At 39.9% G+C, this 24,254-nt stretch overlaps 1 protein-coding gene across 1 annotated transcript; it reads right to left on the bottom strand.

The window, feature by feature from the left end:
• Positions 1-830: 830 nt before the first annotated feature.
• On the bottom strand, positions 831-13,705 carry RB195_014934 (uncharacterized protein; the record flags this gene model as incomplete). The annotated part of the gene is made up of 14 exons (XM_064205414.1): positions 831-926; positions 978-1,129; positions 2,824-2,942; positions 2,997-3,091; positions 3,190-3,285; positions 3,352-3,468; positions 3,519-3,617; positions 3,677-3,784; positions 9,249-9,344; positions 9,409-9,492; positions 9,556-9,620; positions 12,149-12,282; positions 12,347-12,453; positions 13,658-13,705. The coding sequence occupies 14 exons, from the start codon at positions 13,703-13,705 to the stop codon at positions 831-833; spliced, it is 1,416 nt and encodes a 471-aa protein (XP_064061295.1).
• Between the last annotated feature and the right edge of the window lie 10,549 nt (positions 13,706-24,254).

Below are 24,254 nucleotides of genomic sequence, written 5' to 3'. Positions count from 1 at the left end.
ATGTATGGCCTAGGTCTGCTAATCGTTATGGTGGCGTCATCTTCTTTGACAACGGGATAATTCTTATAGGTCACACATATTGTTCATTAAAGTAAAATTATTCGTAACTATTCGGAAAAATGCTTGAACTTTTGATTTTCTTCTTTTTCTTCGATTTCTGAGATATGTAGACGTACCTTGGTGCGGAACTTCTTGCATCCTATGAAAAATATCAAATGAAATGTGTTCATAGTGCTCACTCATCAGCGTGAACAGGACTACTGCAGTGCGGTTTAAAAATCAACATAATTGGATAAAATCTGTTCCTAAATTGTACATACTGCGCAGAAAACTTACACCGCAATTAAAATCATTACCGTAATTAGGATCTTCCACTTTATCTTCCACTTCCACCACTGGCCCCAAGTTTGTTGCTGTATTCCACCATTCCCTAATCAAATGCGAAAAAAGTACCTGTTATTGTTATTTACCGCACTTTTTCTGTGCCGAAATTTCAAAGTTGCATGCAATATAAAGCATGCTATAACCACAGTGGGGAAGCATGAGAGTTTTATTTTTTCATATTCTCTAGAGAAATTTTCGTGTAACACAGCTGTGCTATTTTTCTCTCATGTCCACACTTTGATTCCGTTCTTCTAAGCGTGCGAAGCACGTGAAATTCTTTTAAAAATGTGCAATATCAAACCCAGTGGGAGAACACGACGATATGGAAGTGACACATGAAGAAATTTTATTTCTATGCAATGTTTCTTAGGTGTTTCAACGGGGTTGCACTAAAACAACTGCGCATCTATGCAAAAAAAAAAAATAGAAACAACATTGAAAACTATCTAACAACCGAACATTCCCTTCTCCGACATCTCAACTTTGAATATGTCGAAGATCCGAGCCAACTCCAGTACTTTTGACCTTTCGTGATGAATATTCTAAGAGAACGGAGCGAATTTTTCATAGATAGAGCATCAAAAGTCGTGTACCTCGATGCACTGTATTATGGACATAATCCGAATAAGGCGACCAGCATAGTTTGAAGTTTTCATCGTTAAAGTGTAGTAATTGTGTAAATCATCCGAGATACGATCTCTGTAGAGTTCCGCGACTGCTTGGGTTCTTGGACTGACTCCTTTCCCTGAAGTCAGATCAGAAGAAGTCTCCGCAACTAAGGTTATATTATAGGGAAGAGTAAAAGGAGAAGCGAAAAGGTTTTCGGTGGCTGACGATGGCCATCCCTCCTTATTACCAGCAAGCGGTAGTACTTTGTGAAAATCAAACCGTTAACTCAACGAGGGACAGCAGTAGAGAAGCGGAGTGAAGAAGAGAGAAGAAACGAAGGAGAGAGAAGTAAAGACAAGATTTACTTTTCTGGGGGATGTACTGGAATGTCCTAGATAATACACGAAACAGTGGATCAGCCACTGTTTAAATTTAAAAAAAACCCGTTTAATTATTTGAACCAAAAAGAGGTGATCTCCCTCTGCAACTAGCTATATGTTGACAGAAATCAAATCAAAGGATAATGTAGAAGGTTATGAGCGGTTATGGTATAAAAAGCTGTTCTGTCAAAATCCTCAGTTGTGAGACTGCAACGAAACAACAAGTTATAGAACTCGTTTACGTCACGATCCCGCTCTTTGAATGGAGAAAGAAATCCAATGGAGAAAAAAAATTCGTGATGAATATTCTAATGGAACGAATTTTTCACAGATAGAGCATCAAAAGTCGTATACCTCGATGCAATGGATGGACCAATTTTGGTACATGAAAATGAAATAATAATACAGTTGGTAAAAAGAGCTGAGCAACTATATCAATTTGACCTTCTTCCCTTGCTGCAGCACTTTTCTCTGGAAATTTTCACTTCTTCAAATAGGTCTGAGTTATACTTGAAACTTTCACATAAGCAAGAATTGTGTTTCTTTACTACTTCTTCTTAAGAACCTAAATTACCAGTGGTTCCATCTCCATACACCATCTGAGCCGGGTGAGCTAGTACAGCCGTTTGTCGAGCTGCTAGTGTTGCACATATGACTATAGTGGAAAATGGCATTTTGCTGAGTTCTACTAATGGATACTATTAATATTCACAACCTGCTTACACTTTGATAACTTGCACAGTCCTTAGACAACTAATATTCATTTCTAAGTTTGGCTGGGTCTTTGGTGCCAAATCAGTCTAGGTCGGAGTCGTACAGAGATCTAACCCTTGTTCGCTGCATTCTCTTCTTTCCTTCAGTTTTTTCATTATTCATGTATTTACTGTATTCGTTAGAGTTTGTCTCGACCACATTCTTTTGGAGTGCCAGCGAGAGTGAGCAATAGATGAATAAATAATTAATAATGTATTGCAAACCTTTCTAAATCAGAGATTAAGAGAGAGGCGGATTAGAAGCGGACAGTTTTTTTAATGAGCAACATTTAGTTCTCTTCAGAGGGCAAAGAAGGTGCAGCCGGTCATCACCAATCAATCAATAGTTCAATTGAATTAGTGGGTCTTGCAACACTGCAATGAATGGAGGTATGACGATGGACCATTGGAATATCCAGTATTGTTATAACATGGAACTAAGGAAGAAATGAAGATAAGAACGAAATGAATAAAAAAAACATAATTTTAACGATGTTCGGATAAAAAAGTCAAGGAAGTTATGAAGTTTCAATTTTTTTTATTTCAGTTTCAAAGTGGAATTGTTCTGCAAATCTATCGAGAATATTGGACATTTCCTATTTCACAGATGCTTCAACAGAATTAAAAGAAGCATCTGACTTGTTTTTATAGAATGATGGAGTATGAGGTTTTTGCGTAGTCTAAAAAAGGTGACGAACCTTCTACATGCCATACTAAAGTGCATAGAATATAGGCGACTTCCACGAGAGTGATGTTGACTTCAAGGCAAGTTTTTGTAACCTCTTCAGTTAAACGTCCAGAAAAAGGTTCGAACATCCTAGAAGACTGCGATCTGATCGAGTTTTGAGAAGAGAAACAAATAGAAAATCACCTTTTCACATAATCTGGATCATGGTCCGACAATGGAGCGATGTCGAACTTAACTTTGTCAGTCATAATTGCATGTCGGAAGGAGACAGCGAAAAGCTAAATTATAATGGTTCTTCAAAAATAAAACTAGTGGTCAACCGTTCAGTGGAATTACTGCTTATCCTCAAATGGTACAGTTATAATAAGTTTCACACCTTCTCGGTCACAGCTCTCCATCCGAACAGTTCAATTGACATGGTTGTTCGCTCAAATCGGTGCCAGATGATCCACGAGGACTTGAACAGTACCATCTGTGGAACAAATAGAATTAAATGTCTACATAAAACCAAAACGTCACCGTATTTCCTCAAATTGACCTTTTCTTCTATGGGAAGTTGAGCGAACTCTCGGCAGTGCATCAACCATTCTGCTATACCACAAAGGAGTGTTTCCCACGATGTCAAATAATTTACGAAGGATAGTGAGTCCAATATCTAAACGTGGCAACTAAAATTAATTAGTATCGAATTAAGGTGTAAAAAACCTTTAGGGATGGCTCTGTTAATTGTGACCTGCGATGTCTCAGCAACGCAAGTCGCATGCGTTCCAGCGGTTCGATCGGAAGACTCTCATCCGGTTGAAACTGAAAGGATTGGGATAAGTTCCAGACAGTGCTAGTGTTATAAAAATTGATGTAATCACTTCTATTAGTATTTTTCTTAGCTTTTCCATAATATGAGAAATGTCGAACAGAATACGATGCTGTTCTGTTTCCTTCAACGGGAATGGATAATTGTTGTAACCAGATGTCTAAAATGGAATGAATATGATGTCATGTTTCTGATTCCTTTACATAAAGACAAAGATTGAATTTTTAACTGCCGCTAAATAGAAAATGGTTTCCAACTTCCAAATGAAGCAAATATTGGAGCTTGGCCCTTTTCTCGAACAACTCAAGCTGCAGCTGGGTCATAACGATCTGATCTGACAGCGCACAGAGAAGCTCCCGTAGATTTGATGCCTTTGATCATGCGTTGAATGAGTAATCAGCAATGCAGTGTATTCTAAGGAGGTTCACTGATATAGCTACGTGAATACTTGACTCTGCCTGACAACCGCAAATCATACCCTACACCGCCGGACCTCGATTGTCTTGATCACATTGACTCCCGCTGTTCTTCGAACTAGACTAATGAGCGTCAGTAATTTCTGCACTTGTCCCGATCATGTGCATTAGTCACAAAATGTTCTGTTCTTCACGATGAACACAATTTCAACATCAAAATTCTCTTCAAAGGACCTTGTGAAGAAGTCTGTCCATCGTGTCAGCAGTGTTCCTACATGACGCGTAAAAAAAGTTCGCTCACTGCAGTGCTTCAAACGGTGGCCATCGAAAGCTATCACGTGTCCGGCTCACTTTATTTCCCAGTTTTTGGCAAACGCAACGGGGTCTCTAACCCTCAATCGCTAACGTAGGACAGAACTTCGGACTCCCTCTCTCACTTGTGAGAAGTGAGATAGCCATACAACACCGCTACTAACTTGTGCCCCAAAATCCGTCGCAAACCGTCGGAATTCTTGGAAGTGGTCAAAATTAAATTTTGAAAGTACCATTCAAAAGTAAATGAGCTGCTGATTTCAAGTATACTTCGAGAATTTACTTTTGACAAATGTGTGGCCTGAAAACGGGCAAAGTTTCCTCAAGCCCCGTTAATTACTTTCACACCTCCGCAATCCTTCCATTGGCATATCCCGCGGATACATCTCCATGGAAGGAAGGGGTGTTCATAGGATTTCCGCTTATTTCTCGAAATTGAACAAAATGTTCATTACATCCGTAATCAGGAGGTTATTTAGAGCATTTTGACACACCACATCATATGTTGGTCCGAAATTTCCATTCTCTTCAGAAATTCACGAAAGTGCTCCATCGAAGATTAATAAAACGCCATGCTTTCCAAGCTGTGAAAAATCTCCTCGGAAATTTATCAGCAAACAACTTGTACTTGACAACAGTTTATATTGTAAGCTTCTAGCTTTGAAAATGTCTAGTTTTTCCAGTTTCCAACTTACAACATTACTCTATTTCGTTATTTGGTCCAGTTTTAAGTGTTCATTCTAAGCTGTTGACAGTTTTTGAACAGCTGTCAACAGCTTAGAATGAACACTTAAGTCTCGCGATTAGGTACTTGCCTAGAACTCTCTTTCCTTTATGAGAAGTGAATTAGGCGCTAACATTGGATGAGAGCTAGACATGGTTTTCGAGTGACCAAATTGAGGAAATTTTCGTCTGTTTTCACAAAACAGAAATTTTTGCAGCCTCTATGAATTTTTTCAGTACCTCAAATAGCCAGTTCTTCTCACAAAAGACGCTCTTTCGAATGATGTTGACTATTATTTACAAACTTTTATTTACAACTCAGCCCTCTTATAGGGCAGGCGATATTCTATAGCTGTAATGGTTATCGCGGCCCAGGCACGGTCTGCCAGGCATCTCACACTTTCGATAGGTGACTCCTCTGGCGATTCGGCGTCACAGAGAGACAGTAATGTTTGAACATAAATGAACGGTGACGAGAATTCTAAAGAGCTCTTATTCGTAAAAACAGCAGTTATAATTTGAAACGGCTAGGAAAGAAAATGACTGACGAAACTAAACCAACAAACAAAAAGAAAAGGAGAGGGAAGAAAAGGAAGAAGTGAATATTATTCGAATTGAACTGCAATATACGAAAAATTCAAAAATTTAAAAAGTTTCGATTTTTTCCTCCATAAAACGTCTTAATTTGTTACATATCTGTCTTTTTCAAGAGGTTTGTTTCGTTTGTTTGTACTTCTCTCGGAAAGCTTGTGAAATTGAAGTAGCTGTATGGTTCCGATGACTAAGAATTCTTTAGAATTCTCGTCACCGTTCATTTATGTTCAAACGCTGTTGTCTCTCTGTGACGCCGAATCGCCAGGGGAGTCACATATCGAAGGTGTGAGATGCCTGGCAGACCGTGCCTGGGCCGTGATACCCATTCCAGCTATAGAATATCGTCTGCCCAATAAGAGGGCGGAGTCAGTGTTGAAATGTTGAAGTTTGTAAATAAAAGTGAATTCAACATCATTCGAAAGAGCGTCTCTTTGTGAAAAGAACTAGCTATTTGAGGTACTGAAAGAATTCACAGAGGCTGCAAAAATTTCTGTTTTGTGAAAACAAACTAAATTTTCTCCAATTTGGTCACTCGAAAACCACGACCAGCTGTCATCCAATGTTAGCGCCTAATTCACTTCTCGTAAAGGAAGGAGGGTTCTGGGCAAGTACCTAATCGCGAGACTTAAGCGTTCATTCTAAGCTGTTGACAGCTGTTCAAAAACTGAACCAAATAACGAAATAGAGTAATGTTGTAAGTTTGAAACTGGAAAAACTAGACATTTTCAAAGCTAGAAGCTTACAATATAAACTGTTGTCAAGTACAAGTTGTTTGCTGATAAATTTCCGAGGAGATTTTTTACAGCTTGGAAAGCATCGCGTTTTATTAATCTTCGATGGAGCACTTTCGTGAATTTCTGAAGAGAATGGAAATTTCGGACCAGCATATGATGTGGGGTACCAAAATGCTCTAAATAACCTCCTGATTACGGATGTAATGAGCATTTTGTCCAATTTCGAGAAATAAGCGGAAATTCTATGAACACCTCTTCCTTCCATGGAGATGTATCCGCGGGATATGCCAATGGAAGGATTGCGGAGGTGTGAAAGTAATTAACGGGGCTTGAGAAAACTTTGCCCACTTTCAGGTCACACATTTGTCAAAAGTAAATTCTCGAAGTATATTTGAAATCAGCAGCTCATTTACTTTCGAATGGTACTTTCAAAATTTAATTTCGACCACTTCCAAGAATTCCGACGGTTTGCGACGGATTTTGGGACACAAGTTAGTAGCGGTGTTGTAGTATCTCTCGATTAAGAGTTCAATGACGCTGACCGCATTTTCCTACTTTTTCTTAATTTACTATACTTCCTATTGTATAGGCCAATACGCGTTCCAAAACCTCAACGATTACGAATTCCAGTAAAACGCGTTGGCCTATCCCAAGTGGATTGATACGCCAGTAACTTTATCCTTTTTTTATTCTTAATTTCCTGCTTACAAACTGCCCATGTTATTGAAGCATAGGCGAAATCGGACAGTACCGAAGTGCTAAGGAGGTGACCACGGACCCTCGTATTTCTGGTCTTCTTCACTAAATCCTCATTGCTTTTGTATGCTTTCCAGTCAGCTCTTTTCCTCTTGCCCAGCTCGGAGGTCTTGTCGTTCGTCATGTCAATTAGAATCACCCTTTTCTCATAAACAACTTCTTTCGATCATTCAGTTGAAGTCCGATGCTTTCACATGTTTTTTTTTTACGATTCGGCCAGTGTTCTCTCCGGTTAGCTGATGCCAAATGTTATCAAGACGATGTCATCAGCAAAGCGCCGATGGTGTGGGTATCAACCATCAACTTTTTTCCCATCTCGTCTCATTCCAAAATTCACATGGCGTTCTCAAGAGTGGCGGTAAAATTTTTTGGTGAGATTGTATAACGTTGCCGGAACCTTCTCTTCAGATCGACGATGATGTTCTTGTAGAATGGTGAAAATCCGACCTTGAAGTTACTGGGCGACACTTAAAGCACCTACATGAACTGATTGGGAGCGACTTGGTTGTAGAAGGCTACAATGACCGCCTCCCTCTCAACTGAGTCGAAGGTCTTGTTTAATCCCATGAAGGTTAGACATAGCGTCATCTCGTATTCGACACCTTGGTGCAACATCGACATCTGTTAGGGAAAATCTTTTGCTGGCGATAATGCGGTATATTTCGTTATAACATCACCACTCCGACATCCAACATAGAATTCACCGCGTCTCAGACGGGAAGGTCAGCGATTAGCTCTCTTCCTACCACCTGGGGACGCACCAAGCAGCTTCGCGACTGATCGGTTACGACACTGCAAACGAGGAAGATATGTGACCGGACCCCGATGTCCATCAATAATCATGGATTTTCTTTAGATAAGATATAAGACACGAGTTAGTAAACTGCTTTGGAATATTGGACACTTTCATTGGAATTTTCTGATGGAAATGTTGACGGGAGATATTACGCAAGGTGTGCCCAAATTTATGATTGTACTAGAAGAAAGAGAAATCCTCGCGTGAATTATGAGACGAACATGCATCTAATGACTTTAAACTACATATATGAAAAATCTTGTTGGAAACAGGACATTGATTATCCTGTAGGTTCCACATTTTTTGTAGCATAAGTTGTAGCATGCGAAATTTGCGATTGCTGTATGGTTTTTAAGAAAGGATAATGAATAGAAACGGAAGAAAATGATGAAAAACTGATCATTTGGGAAATAGCTGCTATAGCCCCTGTATCTACAACCTCTTGGAAGAAAAATAGACTCGATTGAATAAATTTCTAAACTTTCACAGAATGATACCTGAACAAAATTTGTCCCAATTATCTATTAGCGGACCTCCAAACATATTTGATATATCATGTAGTATAAATCACATTGTTATTCAAATGTATGGTACCGTGTCATGTACGGGCATTTTCTACCTACATTGCGAGCCTTCAGTAAGTAGACTCGTAATTAGTACTTATTCTCTTTAATGATAAATTTCTCTTTTCCATTTCATATTTCATCATACATTCTTCTTTTCATATTCCCTAGTAATTCTGTGGGTGGGTGTGGCGCAGTCGGTTAGAGGTCCGTTGTAGCCACACCGTCGAGGGTTCGAATCCGCCCTAGTGCTCACCAAGCCTTTCATCCCTCCGAGGTCGATAAATTGGTACCAGACCTGTCTGGGAGGATAAAAACACTGACTGGACACATCGGCTGGCCCCCGCAAGTCATTGTATAGGCCAACACGCGTTCCAAAAACCTCAACGATTACGAATTCCAGTAAAACGCGTTGGCGCATCCCTAGTGGATTGATACGCCAGTGACTTTATCCTTTTTTTTTAGTAATTCTGTGGTCGTCCCTTCCACGAGTAACATATTATTGGCGTCTCCTAGGACACACCCCTCCTACTGCCTCTCGCTAAAAAATTCACGGAAACCACTTTATTCTTCCACGTTGCACGGTAGGATAGCTCCAATTGGGACATTACCCAATTCTATGTCAACCACTCAAACAGTTGAAGTAGATCGTTTCGACCCAACTGTACAGACCAGCAGAACATTTTGGTGCGGATTTTTGGATGGATTTTTGGATGCAAAGTGCTTATACCGCGGTCGATTCTGCAGTAGAAATTGGTACGACATTATCAGCAGGCTTCAGATCCGGTGCTGCTGAGTCAGCTGTAGAAGGGCAAAGGCTGTGTTCCTGAAGTGAAATGCAGTGGCTTTGGGAAAGAAAAGTTGCACCTCGAATAGTGTTCACTACGTGCCTCCATCAAATTTCCATCTAGCCTCGCTTGGCTGTTTGCTAGTCCTTGCGGTTCGTAGTCGTCCCGCTCGTATTCATCACTTGCCTTAGTAAATATCAGACGGAGATGTAATTTTTTCTTTCAGAATTTTGCGTTTCTTATATATACCTGAGCTTTCTTTAGTCTCCTGCCCTCCACGGTCGTTGATAAGACATCTCGATTCCATTGCACATCTATGAAACAGAAGAGGAATAAATAGGTAAACGTAATTAGGTGATTTTGAAACCAATAACAGAAAGGTCATTCTTGCTTATTACAGACAGTTAGAGAGACCTTTCGGAATAGCAGTTGATTTCGTAAAAGGACAACATTCTTTCTATGTGAGGAGGAACCCAAATTTAGCTCATATCCGATTTCCATGCACCTTGAGTGAAACAAATAGACTAATAATAGTGGGTAAACATGGGCGTTTCTTACTTTTTTCTGCTTCATTCTCAACCTGACGGCAGTGTACTATGAAGTTGGTGACGCAGGAATCTCTCCACATAAAGAAGAGGTTGGGGAGTAGATCACGAGTATGAGTGTGACGAGACCAAATTCTCCAACTCGTCCTAACAACGACGCGGGAAACGGCCTCCCTCTCGGATTTTCTAACGAGACACCCTACAAAGCCTTTTGCATGCGCCGCGTCAGCGAGCGAGCGAACGATTTTTTCCGAGGTTTCCCAGGTAGGCTGTACAAGTAAAACCAATGGATAAAAACCAATGCTGAGGAAATCGAAACGTGTACAAAGAGATCCGACGTACCTCGTAAGAACTAACGTGGTTCCCGAGCCGCTTTCCAATTTGAATAGGGGAGTTTGAGCCACCCTTATAGTCGTAATCTAAGCCTCAAATTCTTTGTTGATCATGGAGTTTCCACACAACTCCAGTTTTCGTGATATTTCTTCAACAATTAGCATACACGAGCGTAGTCACATTCATCCTTCATGATTCATATCCTAACCCCATCTTTACGTGGAGAGACCCGAACATCGTCAATTTCGTAGTATGCTATCTTCAGGGCGCGTCGTATTCTGCTGTCAGGTCAAAAGGATCTGAAGCCTGATACAGTGGCTCTCGAAGTGGCGAGGTACAGCTAGCGGTTGTGATCGAAGCAGAACCTCACTTGCTGCGATTGAAACGCGGAGATGAATGAGGTCCCAGCTCGATCGCAACAGCTTCCTCCATCCCAGCACTCCGAGCGCACCCACTTACGCAACTACACCAGGGTTCGGACAGTTCTGATCCACCCATAACAATTTCTTCCAATGAAAATTGAATCTGTTTTGCACATTACAAATGAACAAATAGATAAGTTAATCAACTAATCAAATAGTTCACTAGTCTACGGAACAAGTAAGAAAGAAGGTAATCAACTGACACACTTATTTAGGTGAATAAATCCGCAGATGAAGGAAAAGAAAAGGGTTGAAGGAAGAACAAATAAGTTGTGGCAAGGGGGAGATAGATATGAGGAGCAGAACACAAATGATTGCAAGGTGAAATGCCTTACATAAGCTCACAAGACAGAAACACGCAGAAAACACTGAAGACGGTTTGGATCATTCTAAAAAATCCCTCGGTAAACAATAGAAATAAGTGTCAGTTGAGTAGGAATTCGTTCTTGCTGTCATCTTAGCGATGACGGTCACGTGTCGTTACATCACTGCAACTCTAGCAAATACGAGTAAATATAACTTCGCCTTCGTTGGTGGTGTGTGGGCTTCTTTCTTCGTCAATAAATATACTACTTAACCAGTTGAACTTTTTAAATCGATGCGGGCCAAAATTCTTAGGGTCCTAGCACACATGACACATTTGTTATTTCTACCGTTCTTCGATCGACAAACTGTCTGCCACTACATGTGCAGATCCATAATTCTATCCTGATTGGTGATCTTACAAAACACTATACATTGGACATTGAAATGTGAGTTCTACCAGCAACGGCACATGTACGAATGTAATTAGAAATAATTTAATAATTAATTAATTAAGTTTGCACGGTTCCTCCACTGTTTCCTCTTGTTTTCGTAAGTTTACGTGGATTCGGCTTCCGCTACTCTGAACAAATATTGAAACAGCAGCCTAGGGCAGCGTGGCAAGATTGACAAGATTGCCGTAGGATAGTTGGGAAGAGGTTTTCGTTTATGCGTCTGAAGATTAGAACAGTGCCGAGATTTTAGGCATCTTATAAGAATTCACTTACAAACGTCAAGAGAGGAAAACCAAGATCCAGAAGAATGAGGATTTTACGAGGGAGCAAGATGTCCGAACCGTTCCGAATTTCTATTTCCATTTCCTCTAATCCCTCACCTCTCAAACACTATAAATCGCAAAGGATTTACCGTAGGATGAATTGGAATAACATAGCACATTTGTGCTAAGGACTACTACAATTTCAAACTACGTTAATAATTTCAAATGCATGTATCAATATGTAAAAACAGCAGTTTGTCGCTTATCCTTATGTTACAAATCCTTATGCAAAGTGTTCTAGTTGTTGTACGATTGGGATCGTTACAAAGCTCTTCCCATGCAACAAAATTAAAGTTGTAAAAGTTAAGACACCTGCAAGGTGTTGCGTGAACACCTCTCTCTGCTGACACAGCCTGCAGAATTTTTGTGAGAAGGAGCGAAAGAGGGAGAGTGGGAAGAAAACAAAAGTAAAAATGTCGCAATGTGTCAGCATTAGGAATGAGAAAAAACTAGAAACTTACTGTCGGGCGTCATTCCAAGCATTATGCACTTATTATAGCGGCAAAGCCTACAAAGATATCGTTCATCCTTTGAAATTTGACATGAACCGTTTGCTCTCCTGCATGAATATTGCCTGTTCATTACTACGGTTCGCCTGTAAGCAGACAGTTCAGATAGAAAGAAAAAAGCCTTTTTTCCAAAGCCTTACGGAAAGTTACCGGAAGAATGCTGCACACGCTCTGCAGGCCAGTACTCCGAAATGACTTCCATGGCCGGGTTGACCGCACACTTGACAATCACCGTGAACAGGTGTTTTCAGAGCGCACTGAATGTGCAGCTTCATTTAAAAGACACCAGAAATTTAATAGAAAGTAGCAAAACGAAAGAAAACGACACAAAGCATTCGTGTGTGGAATTTTCTCGTCCTACCAATTGTCTCCAAAAGGATACTACGAAAGTGATGATGTTGGCTCTCCATGGGAGTTAGAAAGAAGTTCTGGGTTTAGGTTCAGGGTTTTTTTTAGTTTGATCGTGGTCATGCTCAGTTCTCCCGCCGTCCTGAAAAAGGGCAGCGTCTGCTAGCGAGCGGTCGAAAATCAATGAAGGTAACTGAGGCGTGTACAAAGGTGGCACATTGTAACGCTCCTCGTAAGAACAAGGGTGGTTCCTCCTCCGGTTTTCAGGACGATGAGAGGGAGTTGAGCATAACTGCGCTCATACTCGTAATCTACATCCCGAACTCTGTGTCCATTCTCCCACATAGAGGCCAACATCGCCAATTTTGTGATATGTTGCTTTTGAATGCGTTCGCGAGAAAATTTCGTAATTTCTGAGAGAAATAACAGTTCCATATGGAATCTCTGTTATGCGAACTGAACACATCGGGATTCCATGACACATGAAAAGACAAACAGTTTCGAAGTAATGGCGCTGCTATATACGGGAAATCGGAGGGCTCTTGACAGCGGAATCAGCACCGGCTCGTATGTTTTTAGACGACAGAAAAAGGTTGAAGTCATCGAGAAGTACGGATGGCGACAAAGCTTTAAAGGAACAAAACAGCTCAAGAAACAATCATTACTATGCCGTACATAGTAGGTCGTTTCGGGACTGAAAATTAAGCATATTGAGATAAAAGCCCTGTCATAATGTAGCAGATGGAACAGTGAGAAAATTGACAGTGATCGCTCCATTAAATATCTTTCAGTAGCATAAGGAGCTTCCCTTTCTCAACAAATTCACAGCGAAATTGAGATTCGATGAGTGACTTGCGTGAAAGTTTACAATTTTTGCAGCCGACAAATATGTAATGATTATTTATTAATAATTGGTCTCAGTGAATTATCTCTACGACAACGTGGTACACATTTAATAAAAAAATAGCTTTAAAAAAAGGCAGAAATTTTGCGATTTTCCGTTCTGCGTTCAGTTGGACCTACACAAGACTTTTGCGGAAACATTTTTCGTAATTCGTGATTCTCTTCATGGATGCCCATTCCAAGAATCGTGCCTAAATAAGAATAACTCACTCGGCCAACTTTCTTCTTCGTGGAATTTTCGTCATTTTTAATCGCCATTTTCGATTAATCAAATGTGGTCGCTCCACAGCTTGATGAGCCTAAATAGGAAACTATGGATACTGTACTATTGTTCAGCATAGTGGTATTTTTCAACAGGCCCATAATAAAATGGAATTAGGCTATATAATTAAATTGGGCTATTTACGGTATTATTAATACTGCCAATGATTTTCTTCAAAACTTTGTTTCACAAAGACAGAGACCGTTGACAGCGACGGACAAACAGATGAGCTACAACACCGCTACTAACTTGTGTCCCAAAATCCGTCGCCGACGGATTAATCCGTCGCAAACCGTCGGAATTCTTAGAAGTGGGCAAAATTAAATTTTGAAAATACCATTCGGAAGTAAATGAGCTGCTGATTTCAAATACACTTCGGGAATTTATTTTTGACAAAAGTGTGGCCCGAAAACGGGCAAAATTTCTTCAACCCCCGTTAATTACTTTCACACCTCCGTAATCCTGCCAATGGCATACCCAGCGAATACATCTCCATGGAAGAAAGGGCTGTCCATAGGATTTGCGCTTACTTCTCAAAACTAGACGAAATATTCATTATATTCGTAATCGGGAGATTATTTAGATTTTGGTACCCCACACCATATGTTGTTTTGAAATTTCCATTCTCTTCAGAAATTCACGAAAGTGCTCCATCGAAGATTAATAAAACGCGATGCTTTCCAAGCTGTGAAAAATCTCCTCGGAAATTTATCAGTGAACAACTTTTATTTGACAATAGTTTATATTGTAAGCTTCTAGCTTTGAAAATGTCTACTTTTTCCAGTTTCAAACTTACAACATTACTCTATTTCGTTATTTGGTTCAGTTTTTGAACAGCTGTCAACAGCTTACAATGAACGCTTAAGTCTCGCGATTCGGTACTTGCCCAGAACCCTCCTTCCTTTACGAGAAGTGCATTAGGCGCTAACATTGGATGACAGCTGGTCATGGTTTTCGAGTGACCAAATTGGGGAAATTTTCGTCTGTTTTCACAAAACAGAAATTTTTGCAGCCTCTATAAATTTTTCCCGTACCTCAAATAGCCAGTTCTTCTCACAAAAAGACGCTCTTTCGAATAATGTTGACTATTATTTACAAACTTTTATTTACAACTCAGTCCTCTTATAGGGCAGGCGATATTCTATAGCTGGAATGGTTATCACGGCCCAGGCACGGTCTGCCAGGCATGTCACACCTTCGATATGTGACTCCCCTGGCGATTCGGCGTCACAGAGAGACAACAACGTTTGAACATAAATGAACGGTGACGAGAATTCTAAAGAATTCTTAGTCATCGGAACCATACAGCTACTTCAATTTCACAAGCTTTCCGAGAGAAGTACAAACAAACGGAACAAACCTCTTGAAAAAGACAGACATGTAACAAATTAAGACGTTTTATGGAGGAAAAAATCAAAACTCTTTAAATTTTTGAATTTTTCGTGTATTGCAGTTCAATTCGAATAATATTCACTTCTTCCTTTTCTTCCCTCTCCTTTTCTTTTTGTTTGTTGGTTTAGTTTCGTCAGTCATTTTCTTTCCTAGCCGTTTCAAATTATAACTGCTGTTTTTACGAATAAGAGCTCTTTAGAATTCTCGTCACCGTTCATTTATGTTCAAACATTACTGTCTCTCTGTGACGCCGAATCGCCAGAGGAGTCACCTATCGAAAGTGTTAGATGCCTGGCAGACCGTGCCTGGGCCGCGATAACCATTCCAGCTATAGAATATCTCCTGCCCTATAAGAGGGCTGAGTTGTAAATAAAAGTTTGTAAATAATAGTCAACATCATTCGAAAGAGCGTCTTTTTGTGAGAAGAACTGGCTATTTGAGGTACTGAAAAAATTCACAGAGGCTGCAAAAATTTCTGTTTTGTGAAAACAGACGAAAATTTCCTCAATTTGGTCACTCGAAAACCATGTCTAGCTCTCATCCAATGTTAGCGCCTAATTCACTTCTCATAAAGGAAGGAGAGTTCTAGGCAAGTACCTAATCGCGAGACTTAAGTGTTCATTCTAAGCTGTTGACAGCTGTTCAAAAACTGAACCAAATAACGAAATAGAGTAATGTTGTAAGTTTGAAACTGGAAAAACTAGACATTTTCAAAGCTAGAAGCTTACAATATAAACTGTTGTCAAGTACAAGTTGTTTGCTGATAAATTTCCGAGGAGATTTTTCACAGCTTGGAAAGCATCGCGTTTTATTAATCTTCGATGGAGCACTTTCGTGAATTTCTGAAGAGAATGGAAATTTCGGACCAGCATATGATGTGGGGTACCAAAATGCTCTAAATAACCTCCTGATTACGGATGTAATGAACATTTTGTCCAATTTCGAGAAATAAGCGGAAATTCTATGAACACCTCTTCCTTCCATGGAGATGTATCCGCTGGGTATGCCATTGGCAGGATTACAGAGGTGTGAAAGCAATTAACAAGGCTTGAAGAAACTTTGCCCCTTTTCGGGCCACACATTTGTCAAAAGTAAATTCTCGAAGTGTATTTGAAATCAACAGCTCATTTACTTTCGAATGGTATTTTCAAAATTTAATTTTGCCCAGTTCCAAGAATTCCGACGGTTTGCGACGGATTAATCCGTCGGCGACGGATTTTGGGGCACAAGTTAGTAGCGGTGTTTATTCATTCTGCATTCCTCAGGAAGCACATAGCATTTGCTATAAGGTTTCGCTATTTTTGCTCACTGTTCAAATACTGTAGCACTATAGAACATATTCACTGTTTTAACACTAATCATTATAAACGCAGTTCACACGACGAAGTAGAAGTACTGCAGCATTAGTTAAAATGCCGTGCAGATTCAAAGATTATAAACTATATTTAGTAATGTTCAATGACTAATGTAGTTTGATCCATGAGACTTGGAATCTGCTGTAACTCCAGTTTACTACTTAGTACCTTCTTACATAGGATCGTGTTAGTATTTTTTCAAAACAAGAAGACCAGACTGATATATAGTGAACTTGATCTTCGGGTGAAAAGTGCTTATAGCAGCAGTTCTTTACCTGTTATTTAAGGAGCTTTCTCTGGAAGAGTACGTCAAGTATAATTCTTAGAAGTTTGCAATGTGATCCCGTAAATTTCGATTTCGGAGTTGAGACCGAGGATACTGGAATTGCTCTCCCACCAGAACACCCAAGGGCCGTGGTTCCGACTTCTCTAGCAAATTTTATGGCAGCACCTTAGTATCTTTACAACACGCTTCACTCATACACTTTTTTTATTCACAAGTGTTTGCCCCATTTGGTGGAAAAGTCCAGTTTTATTGTTATCTAACGCCATTTTTCCCGGTCTTGCACATGTCGGTGAAATCGTATGAAAGGCAGCGTACAAGAATAAATCTCAAAAACATAGATTGCGTCTTTTAGACTAAAAATAAAAAATAAAAATAAATGAAAATATATGAGCGCGACTTCACTCAGTTCTCCCCACCCTCCCCTTCTAAAACACTCAGTTCGCCCCACCCTCCCCTTCTAAAACAAAGTATTCGTTCCTACGCTGTAAGTTGGAGCACACCAAACATGTGCATGCGCCGCGTTCAGAAGCAAGCGGTCGGTGATGTTTGCTCACCAGTCTATTGAAAATATAGGATAAAAGGATAACGTTTCTGGCGTTAATCAACCCTTTTGGGATGCGCCCCCACGTTCACTTCAATTCAGGATCGTTTGAGGTTTACGAACGTGCTACTGGCCCATACAATGACTTGCGGTGGCTAGTCGATGTGTCAAGTCGGTGTTTTTATCCTCCCAGACAAGTCTGGTACCAGTTTATCGACCCCGGAAGGATGAAAGGCTTGGTGAGCACTAGGGCGGATTCGAACCTTCGATCGATCGTGCAGGAAGCGGAACTGCAATTTAACTGCTACACTACAACGCCTTTCTATTGAAATAAGACCAACGAATAGGCCGGTGAGAAACGGAGTGTTCAAGGAGGCGCGTTTACCACGTTATAATGAACGTGGTAGACGTGAAATTACTTTTTTTGGAAGATGAGGGAAAATTGAACGGGGTTTGCTGAATTTTCCTCATTCGTAATCTACACGGTGCCTCTATGTTTTTAAACAGGTTTTCCCACTACATCATTTTCGTGATACGCTCGTTTTAATACAGCACCATTTCGTCTATCACCTAAGTCGCTTATACATTTAGATCCAGATCTATTTAGATACATTCAGATCTATGCATTTAGATTGAGTGTTGTGGTAACTGCGTAGGACCTGACGGTGATACTGGAGAGGAATTCAACCCAGCTTTTCTGCTATAGATAGCTTTTTCTGCTATAGCCATAGATGTCACGACCAACTTCCTCCAATTATTACCGGTACGAATGTGTTCGAAGCAGATAATCTTAAGATTCGGTCGTAACTTGTTCATTTCCATATGGTGTTCCATTTATTTGGTTGCGGACCAACACGCAATACTGGAGAGCTAGAAGCCGAATAACGGCCACATGCAACTCCGACTTGAGAAGATCGAGGCGTTCATGTAACGAATCCATGGTTTATCGCCATTTCATCTAAACAGCGTTTAAAAAAGAGGTGATATCCTCTATTTAGTTTTCAAAATTAAAAACTCGTGCAACAACACGTTGACGAAACTCTTTCAACAACTGAAGTTAAGGTTGCGATTGAGATGAGCAGTGATAAGAAAAACAAATTAAAAGATTATAAGAAAAAGAAGAATAAAGAATGAAGTAATTTGCTCAGAGAAGTTGACTTTCGTCGAAACGAAGACAACAGATAAGAGTGAAAAGTTCTCTCTCTCTTTTCTTCTTCCAGGAGAGGATCAGAAGATTTACACAAGATCGCCGAGACGCGTTCATAATATCTTAACAAGCCAGCGTCATATTATAAAAACTAAACCGTAAGAATGAAGGATAACGTGCACGGCGGTGATCAATGGGGATGCGCCTATGCGTTCGACTTCAGTCCAGAATCGTGTGAAGTTTATGAACGTGCGCACAGTTTTTAATGTCTTGCGGAGCTAGCAGATGTGTCAAGCTTGTGTTTTAATTCTAATTGACGAAATCAGTATCAATTTGTTGATCCCGGAGGGATGAACGGCTTATCTGGACTAGAACGGTTTGAACCATCGGTCGATCGTGCACCCGGGTATCTTAATGAATACGTCCCCCGTACCCTCCTAAAAAATATAGAAACGTTTACAAATTTATGAGAACTACAAAGAAAATAACTTTCATGCAAGCCATGAAAAGCTCGAGAAGCCCTTATTTGCTAAATCTTGAAACTGAGTATCTTTGAATTTAAACCGTACGACAAAATTGACGTTTATGGGACTTCCCCACGAGTAAAGTTAATTGGTTGTAAGGATGTAGTCCACGAGTATGAGCGTGATTACGCTCAATTTGTCTTTGAAATTCAGGAAAATGAGTGTGAAATAGCCTTTTCTGATTTCGTTCTACTAAGGAAAGAACTTTTACGTGATAGAATGCCTCACCGTCAGCGATAAAATTAATGTAACTCAAATCTCTATCTATGTTTTCTATTAGTGTACCTAAAGATTTTTGATTGAACCTTGATTAGCGTCACGTTTCGGCTTTTCACCGTTTTCAGGAACCTAATTAGCCTAACTAACCTAACTTGCACCTTGTACCGTCCTATGATTTATGACTGTCTAATATTGCGTGTATGCGGATAAAATCATCCCTATCGTCGCTGGTGATTTCTACACAGTAATACTCATTCGTTGGTACACTGAGCAGCGACATGTGCGTGCCGCCGGCGGCCGAACAGCTGGTGAAACGCTGCGTAAGACTAATTTCAATGTACATTTATAGCTTCCGTTTTCATTATCTTGAACGATTATCGAAACACTAACCGATGGTTGTATGGCGCTTGACGGAATGAACGTAAGATTGCCCAGTCATACTTTATTTAGGCCTCTAAAGACGGCGAAAAAGACGAAACGTCCGACTAAGAGAGGTTCCGTAGAGACTTTGTAGGCACTCCATTAGAAAACATAAACAGAAGTATGCCGAGGTTTCAAGACCTGAGAATATTTGAATTATAACTCAAATAAGCCGCGAAAACTGCTATGTGACGTTGCGAATTGCCCTTTTTTATTACCCGTTATTACGTAACCAGCCTGAACGTCCGTCTAAAGCCGGACTTCAGGCTTTTTTTTGTGTTCATTTCGTTCGCCTTTACCGATCAATAAGAAATAACGGGGGCGACATTATTCGTAGAATTGGAATTGCTTTTTTCTGCCAACGCTCTCCTCAATTTTTTACCCGAAAATTTAAGCATAAATGTAAGATTTTACGGTTTTTTCTCTAAAAGCGTCAGTTCTATGTTTGGAGAACAATCAAACTTGATTTTACATCTATGTTTCTCTCAAATCTCCACAATTTGGGAACACTATTCAAAGTATGAGTTTTCCTCCGTTCTCGACTATTAGGAAAGAATGATGTGCTATCATGAAATGACGTGAATCTCACTATCGCAGTGATAAAAATAACGTTCTACGTCCATCGCGAAAACTGTTGGCTACTGCAATGTGTATTGAATTTGATCAGCCGTTCGCACGTGTGTTTCCCCCTTTTGAAGAAAGGATGTTAGCAGCATCAGGGGGACATGCTGATAAATAGATATGCGAAGGGACCATAGAAACCCATTCTACCGCCTTGGGGCTCCCGCGCACCAATCCGACGAAGTGGCACTCGTCTCTCCCCACTCTATAGCTTTCTGGGACCAGCGCACCATTCCGACCCCGTGCGACCTGTCATACTCCATTTTACAGCTATCTGGCTCCGGGGAACGAATTCGACGCTGAACGACCCGCCTCACCCTCACCCCCGAGGCTCCAAAGGCACCAAAGCCAGGCCATGGTATCAGTCTATCTCTTTTTTGGAATTTCTTGAGTGAGACACAAATACACAGACGCACACACGTGACAGAATAAGCTCGTTATTATACAGCATGACAGTTTGCAAATCTGGAAGTATACATTCACATAAAAGCTTATTTACCCTCACTAACAAATGAAAGAAGCTAGTTTGCCCTATCAAAGCCAACATACATGATTACATAACTTTGGACAATGGTGAAAAGGTTGAGTGCTCGCCTATCAGGTGCGATGGTTCGGCACCTCACCGGTGAAGAGTTTTGCATCATTAAGGAGTATTTTCGAGTATTTTCGTGACACACATACAAACACACACACACACACACACACACACACACACACACACACACACACACACACACACACACACACACACACACACACACACACACACACACACACACACACACACACACACATACGGACTAAGCGCGTTATTATAGCGAAAGATTTGCTCGAATGTTTTTTAATTCATTCGTCTTTTCTTTTCAATTCCTCTTATTCATCGCCTAATATTTTGCAACTGCTCTCAACAGTAAGGAAGGAATATGTCACAAAAACCAGAAACCGTCAGTGTGGTATTTGAATCCGTGCAAACGCACCAGGAAAGCATTTTTAAGGTGTCGAGGGGCGAACACTGCTTGTATATGAAGCGCTTCGAGCACGATAGCTCTTTTTGCGATTAGATAACCTTGCAGATTGATTCAGGAGGTCATCGAAAAGTGATTTTAAGAGGCGTTAGAAACATCAAAATATATGGAACAGTTTGTCTCAAACTCGAAAATCTATTAGTAAGTAAATGAAAAGTATCTTCAATCTCAAAATCAAAGCGTGCAAAGCGCTTGGTGGTCTAAATTTATGTAGTAGAAATTAGAAGCTCTAGCTGATACTCAAGAAGAAGAAATATTTTTGACTTCGAACTGAGAAGAAATGTTCATTAATTTGAACTATCATTTTAACATTGTAGCGTTGTGGTTTTGTTGAAATATTTGAAACGAACGAAACTTATTAATGAATACCTCTTGCACTGCCGATCACTACTTGAATATATATGTTTCAACTCGTTTTCTGAGAGTTCAAATGAAGAGTTATTTACGACGATTTATTTATGAATAAATGAATAGACCTTCATAATCTGAAACACTCGTTGAATCAGAAACACTCTTCGTTTTCACTTGAAATTAATTCAAAATTCAAAAAATTCATTCGAAAAAAAAATCAGAAAATCCAAAAACACTTTTCACTTCGCTTCACTTTTCTTTGAAAGAATAGAATGATATATAAAAAGCATGAAAAAACCTTATAGCGCGTCCATCCTCGCAATCACTGGACACAGCAAGTTCTCCTGCGATCCGAATTGTCAGAGTATACCTTTCGAGGAGGTCCGTTAACTGTGTTTTATGTAAATGAATTTGCTTCTGATATAATTGAGAGTTGTTAAGCATTTACCATTAATGTTTCATTTAGGAATCCACGAGAAACTGAAACGTGCATTTCGTTAGACAACGGATTCAACTAGAATTATTATTTTGGTCAAAGGAACAGTACGGAAAAGTTCACCATGTTATTTTTCTCTTGCTTTTCTGTGGGATTCGGAAATGGAAGAGATTTGCATTAGAAATGGAAACGAAGCACGAAACACCTTCTGCTGATATAGCAAGGGGAGCGCTCAATATTACCAGAAGTCTCAGTTCATCCAACGACGTTATCGTTGACAGGGAAATGGAGTGATACAGAAGTCTATAAAGTGGATTAGTTATGAAATAACAAAACGAAGAAATTTTTTGCACATGTATTGAGTCCACGTAAAGCTCATTCATTTCATCGTTTGAACGCTTTGCCGATCGATGCCCGCAGCCTCAAATCCACGGAGTCGTTCTCGCAAAAGAACTGATATGTTGAGCCTCCATCTGACAGGAGTATTTCGACTTTTGTACTACACAGTTAACTAAAAATGTTTGCGAACTACCTACAATTAGATGAATTAATCGAAAGAAGTTATTTTTCCTTCCGCGAGGTCTAACTGATGTCTGGCAAATGCAAATGTAAGAAGCGAAAACGAAATGAATAAAGCGAATTCGAAGCCATGAGTACATTTGAAGCGCAAATTTAACAAACAAAAAGCTTTAGGTTTTGCATCATTTTTCCATTAGATGAAGGCTTACTGCTCGATTTCATGTAGATAGAGTTTTAAACATGAAGAGACTGAAAGAAATGAATCGCTTTTAACGGAATCCGATAACACAAGCAGATTCCGATGACTGTGAATATTGAGACAGTGAGAACAAAGTAACAAAATCGATCAACTAATGAAAGAATCACGCAATCAAGTCCTTCTGATGAGAAAATAAATAATTGTTTTCAATTTTCGTTGTTTTCTCCATTTTTTTTTTGCTGAAAATTAGAAGGATACTAGAAAAATCCATATAGAAATTCAACCTCTCCATGAGTTCTTTAATTCCTTTTCATCTGAACCGTTTACCTTGCTTATCAGTTAATCGAGATATGTGAGAATCGATAACTGGATGAGATTGCTCTTATGGCAAAAGAGAATAATACCTTATAAATTTGAAGCATATTTTCCTATGAGAAAGCTTAATTGAGAAATCCTGGCGCTGTCTAAGTGTTCATTTTTACCGACCATCTAATTCGATTATATTACAATAGCTTGGAAGTGAAACCGCTTGCTAGAGTAATTGGTCAATAGTTCTAAACAATTTCTTCCCTCATTGTGATTTCTCTGCCCTTCATTTTAGCGAAATTCGTCCTTCTTTAAGCAAAACAAACATATAATACATGAAGCGTACCTGTTGGAGGTGATGGCGGACGGATGGTGAGTATGTGACCGTTTTCTGATCGATAGGTGGTGACTGCTACTATCGGGAGAGACAGCAAAGTGCGACCGGACAGGCACACGTAAACCATGTATTTGTGTTTCTGCGTGCACATAGAACGTTGCTATCAAACAGCAGCAGTCTCCGTGAATCGACACTAACTACAAAGGTCGAATAGTTCATGGAAAGTAGAGGATTCGGACTAATTCTGCCTGCGAGTAGCCTGTCACCTCTCCGATCAACGTTCTTGATAACAAAAAACACCGGTAGGCAACATGTTGAGCAACGTGTTCCTCTTTTTTGGATTATTCCGGAAAGTCAAAAAAGCCAAGGTTGAAACTCGCATCATGCACGGGTCTCCAACACTTTTACCGTTTTATGAGTTACAGCACATTGTCCGTTTTGTGAGGAGTTCTGCTTGATGTAAGAAGTTAACTACACCCACTATAAAAGTCGTGTAGTTTATGGAAAGTAGAGGATTCGGCACACACTTATGAAAAGTCACCGAAAATGCGTAATTCTGGGATTTGGTGTCGTTACATGCACACGATCCTTTTACAACGTGTTTTCGGTTCAAAAATATAAAACAGCTTGTTAGAAGTACAAGTAGCCCTGACCATTCTAAAACCGGAGCTTATTTCGTTTGTTTTTTTTTTTCAAACTTTCTTCTCAGTCTAACTTGGATTTCTGATATTTGTGACAATTTCGATCACTAGATCAAAAATTCCGAAAAATCTCGTGGCATCAGCGACGACCAGGAAGTCTTCAGACGGGCCGGGAGAAGGTGCTAAAGCAATGACGTAACTACGTCGAGAACATCTCTTAGCTTTT

Source organism: Necator americanus, chromosome V (assembly GCF_031761385.1).
Source record: "Necator americanus strain Aroian chromosome V, whole genome shotgun sequence".
Taxonomy (NCBI): domain Eukaryota; kingdom Metazoa; phylum Nematoda; class Chromadorea; order Rhabditida; family Ancylostomatidae; genus Necator; species Necator americanus.
Note: the sequence above shows the minus strand (reverse complement) of the source record. Positions and strands in the feature narration are given on the sequence as shown.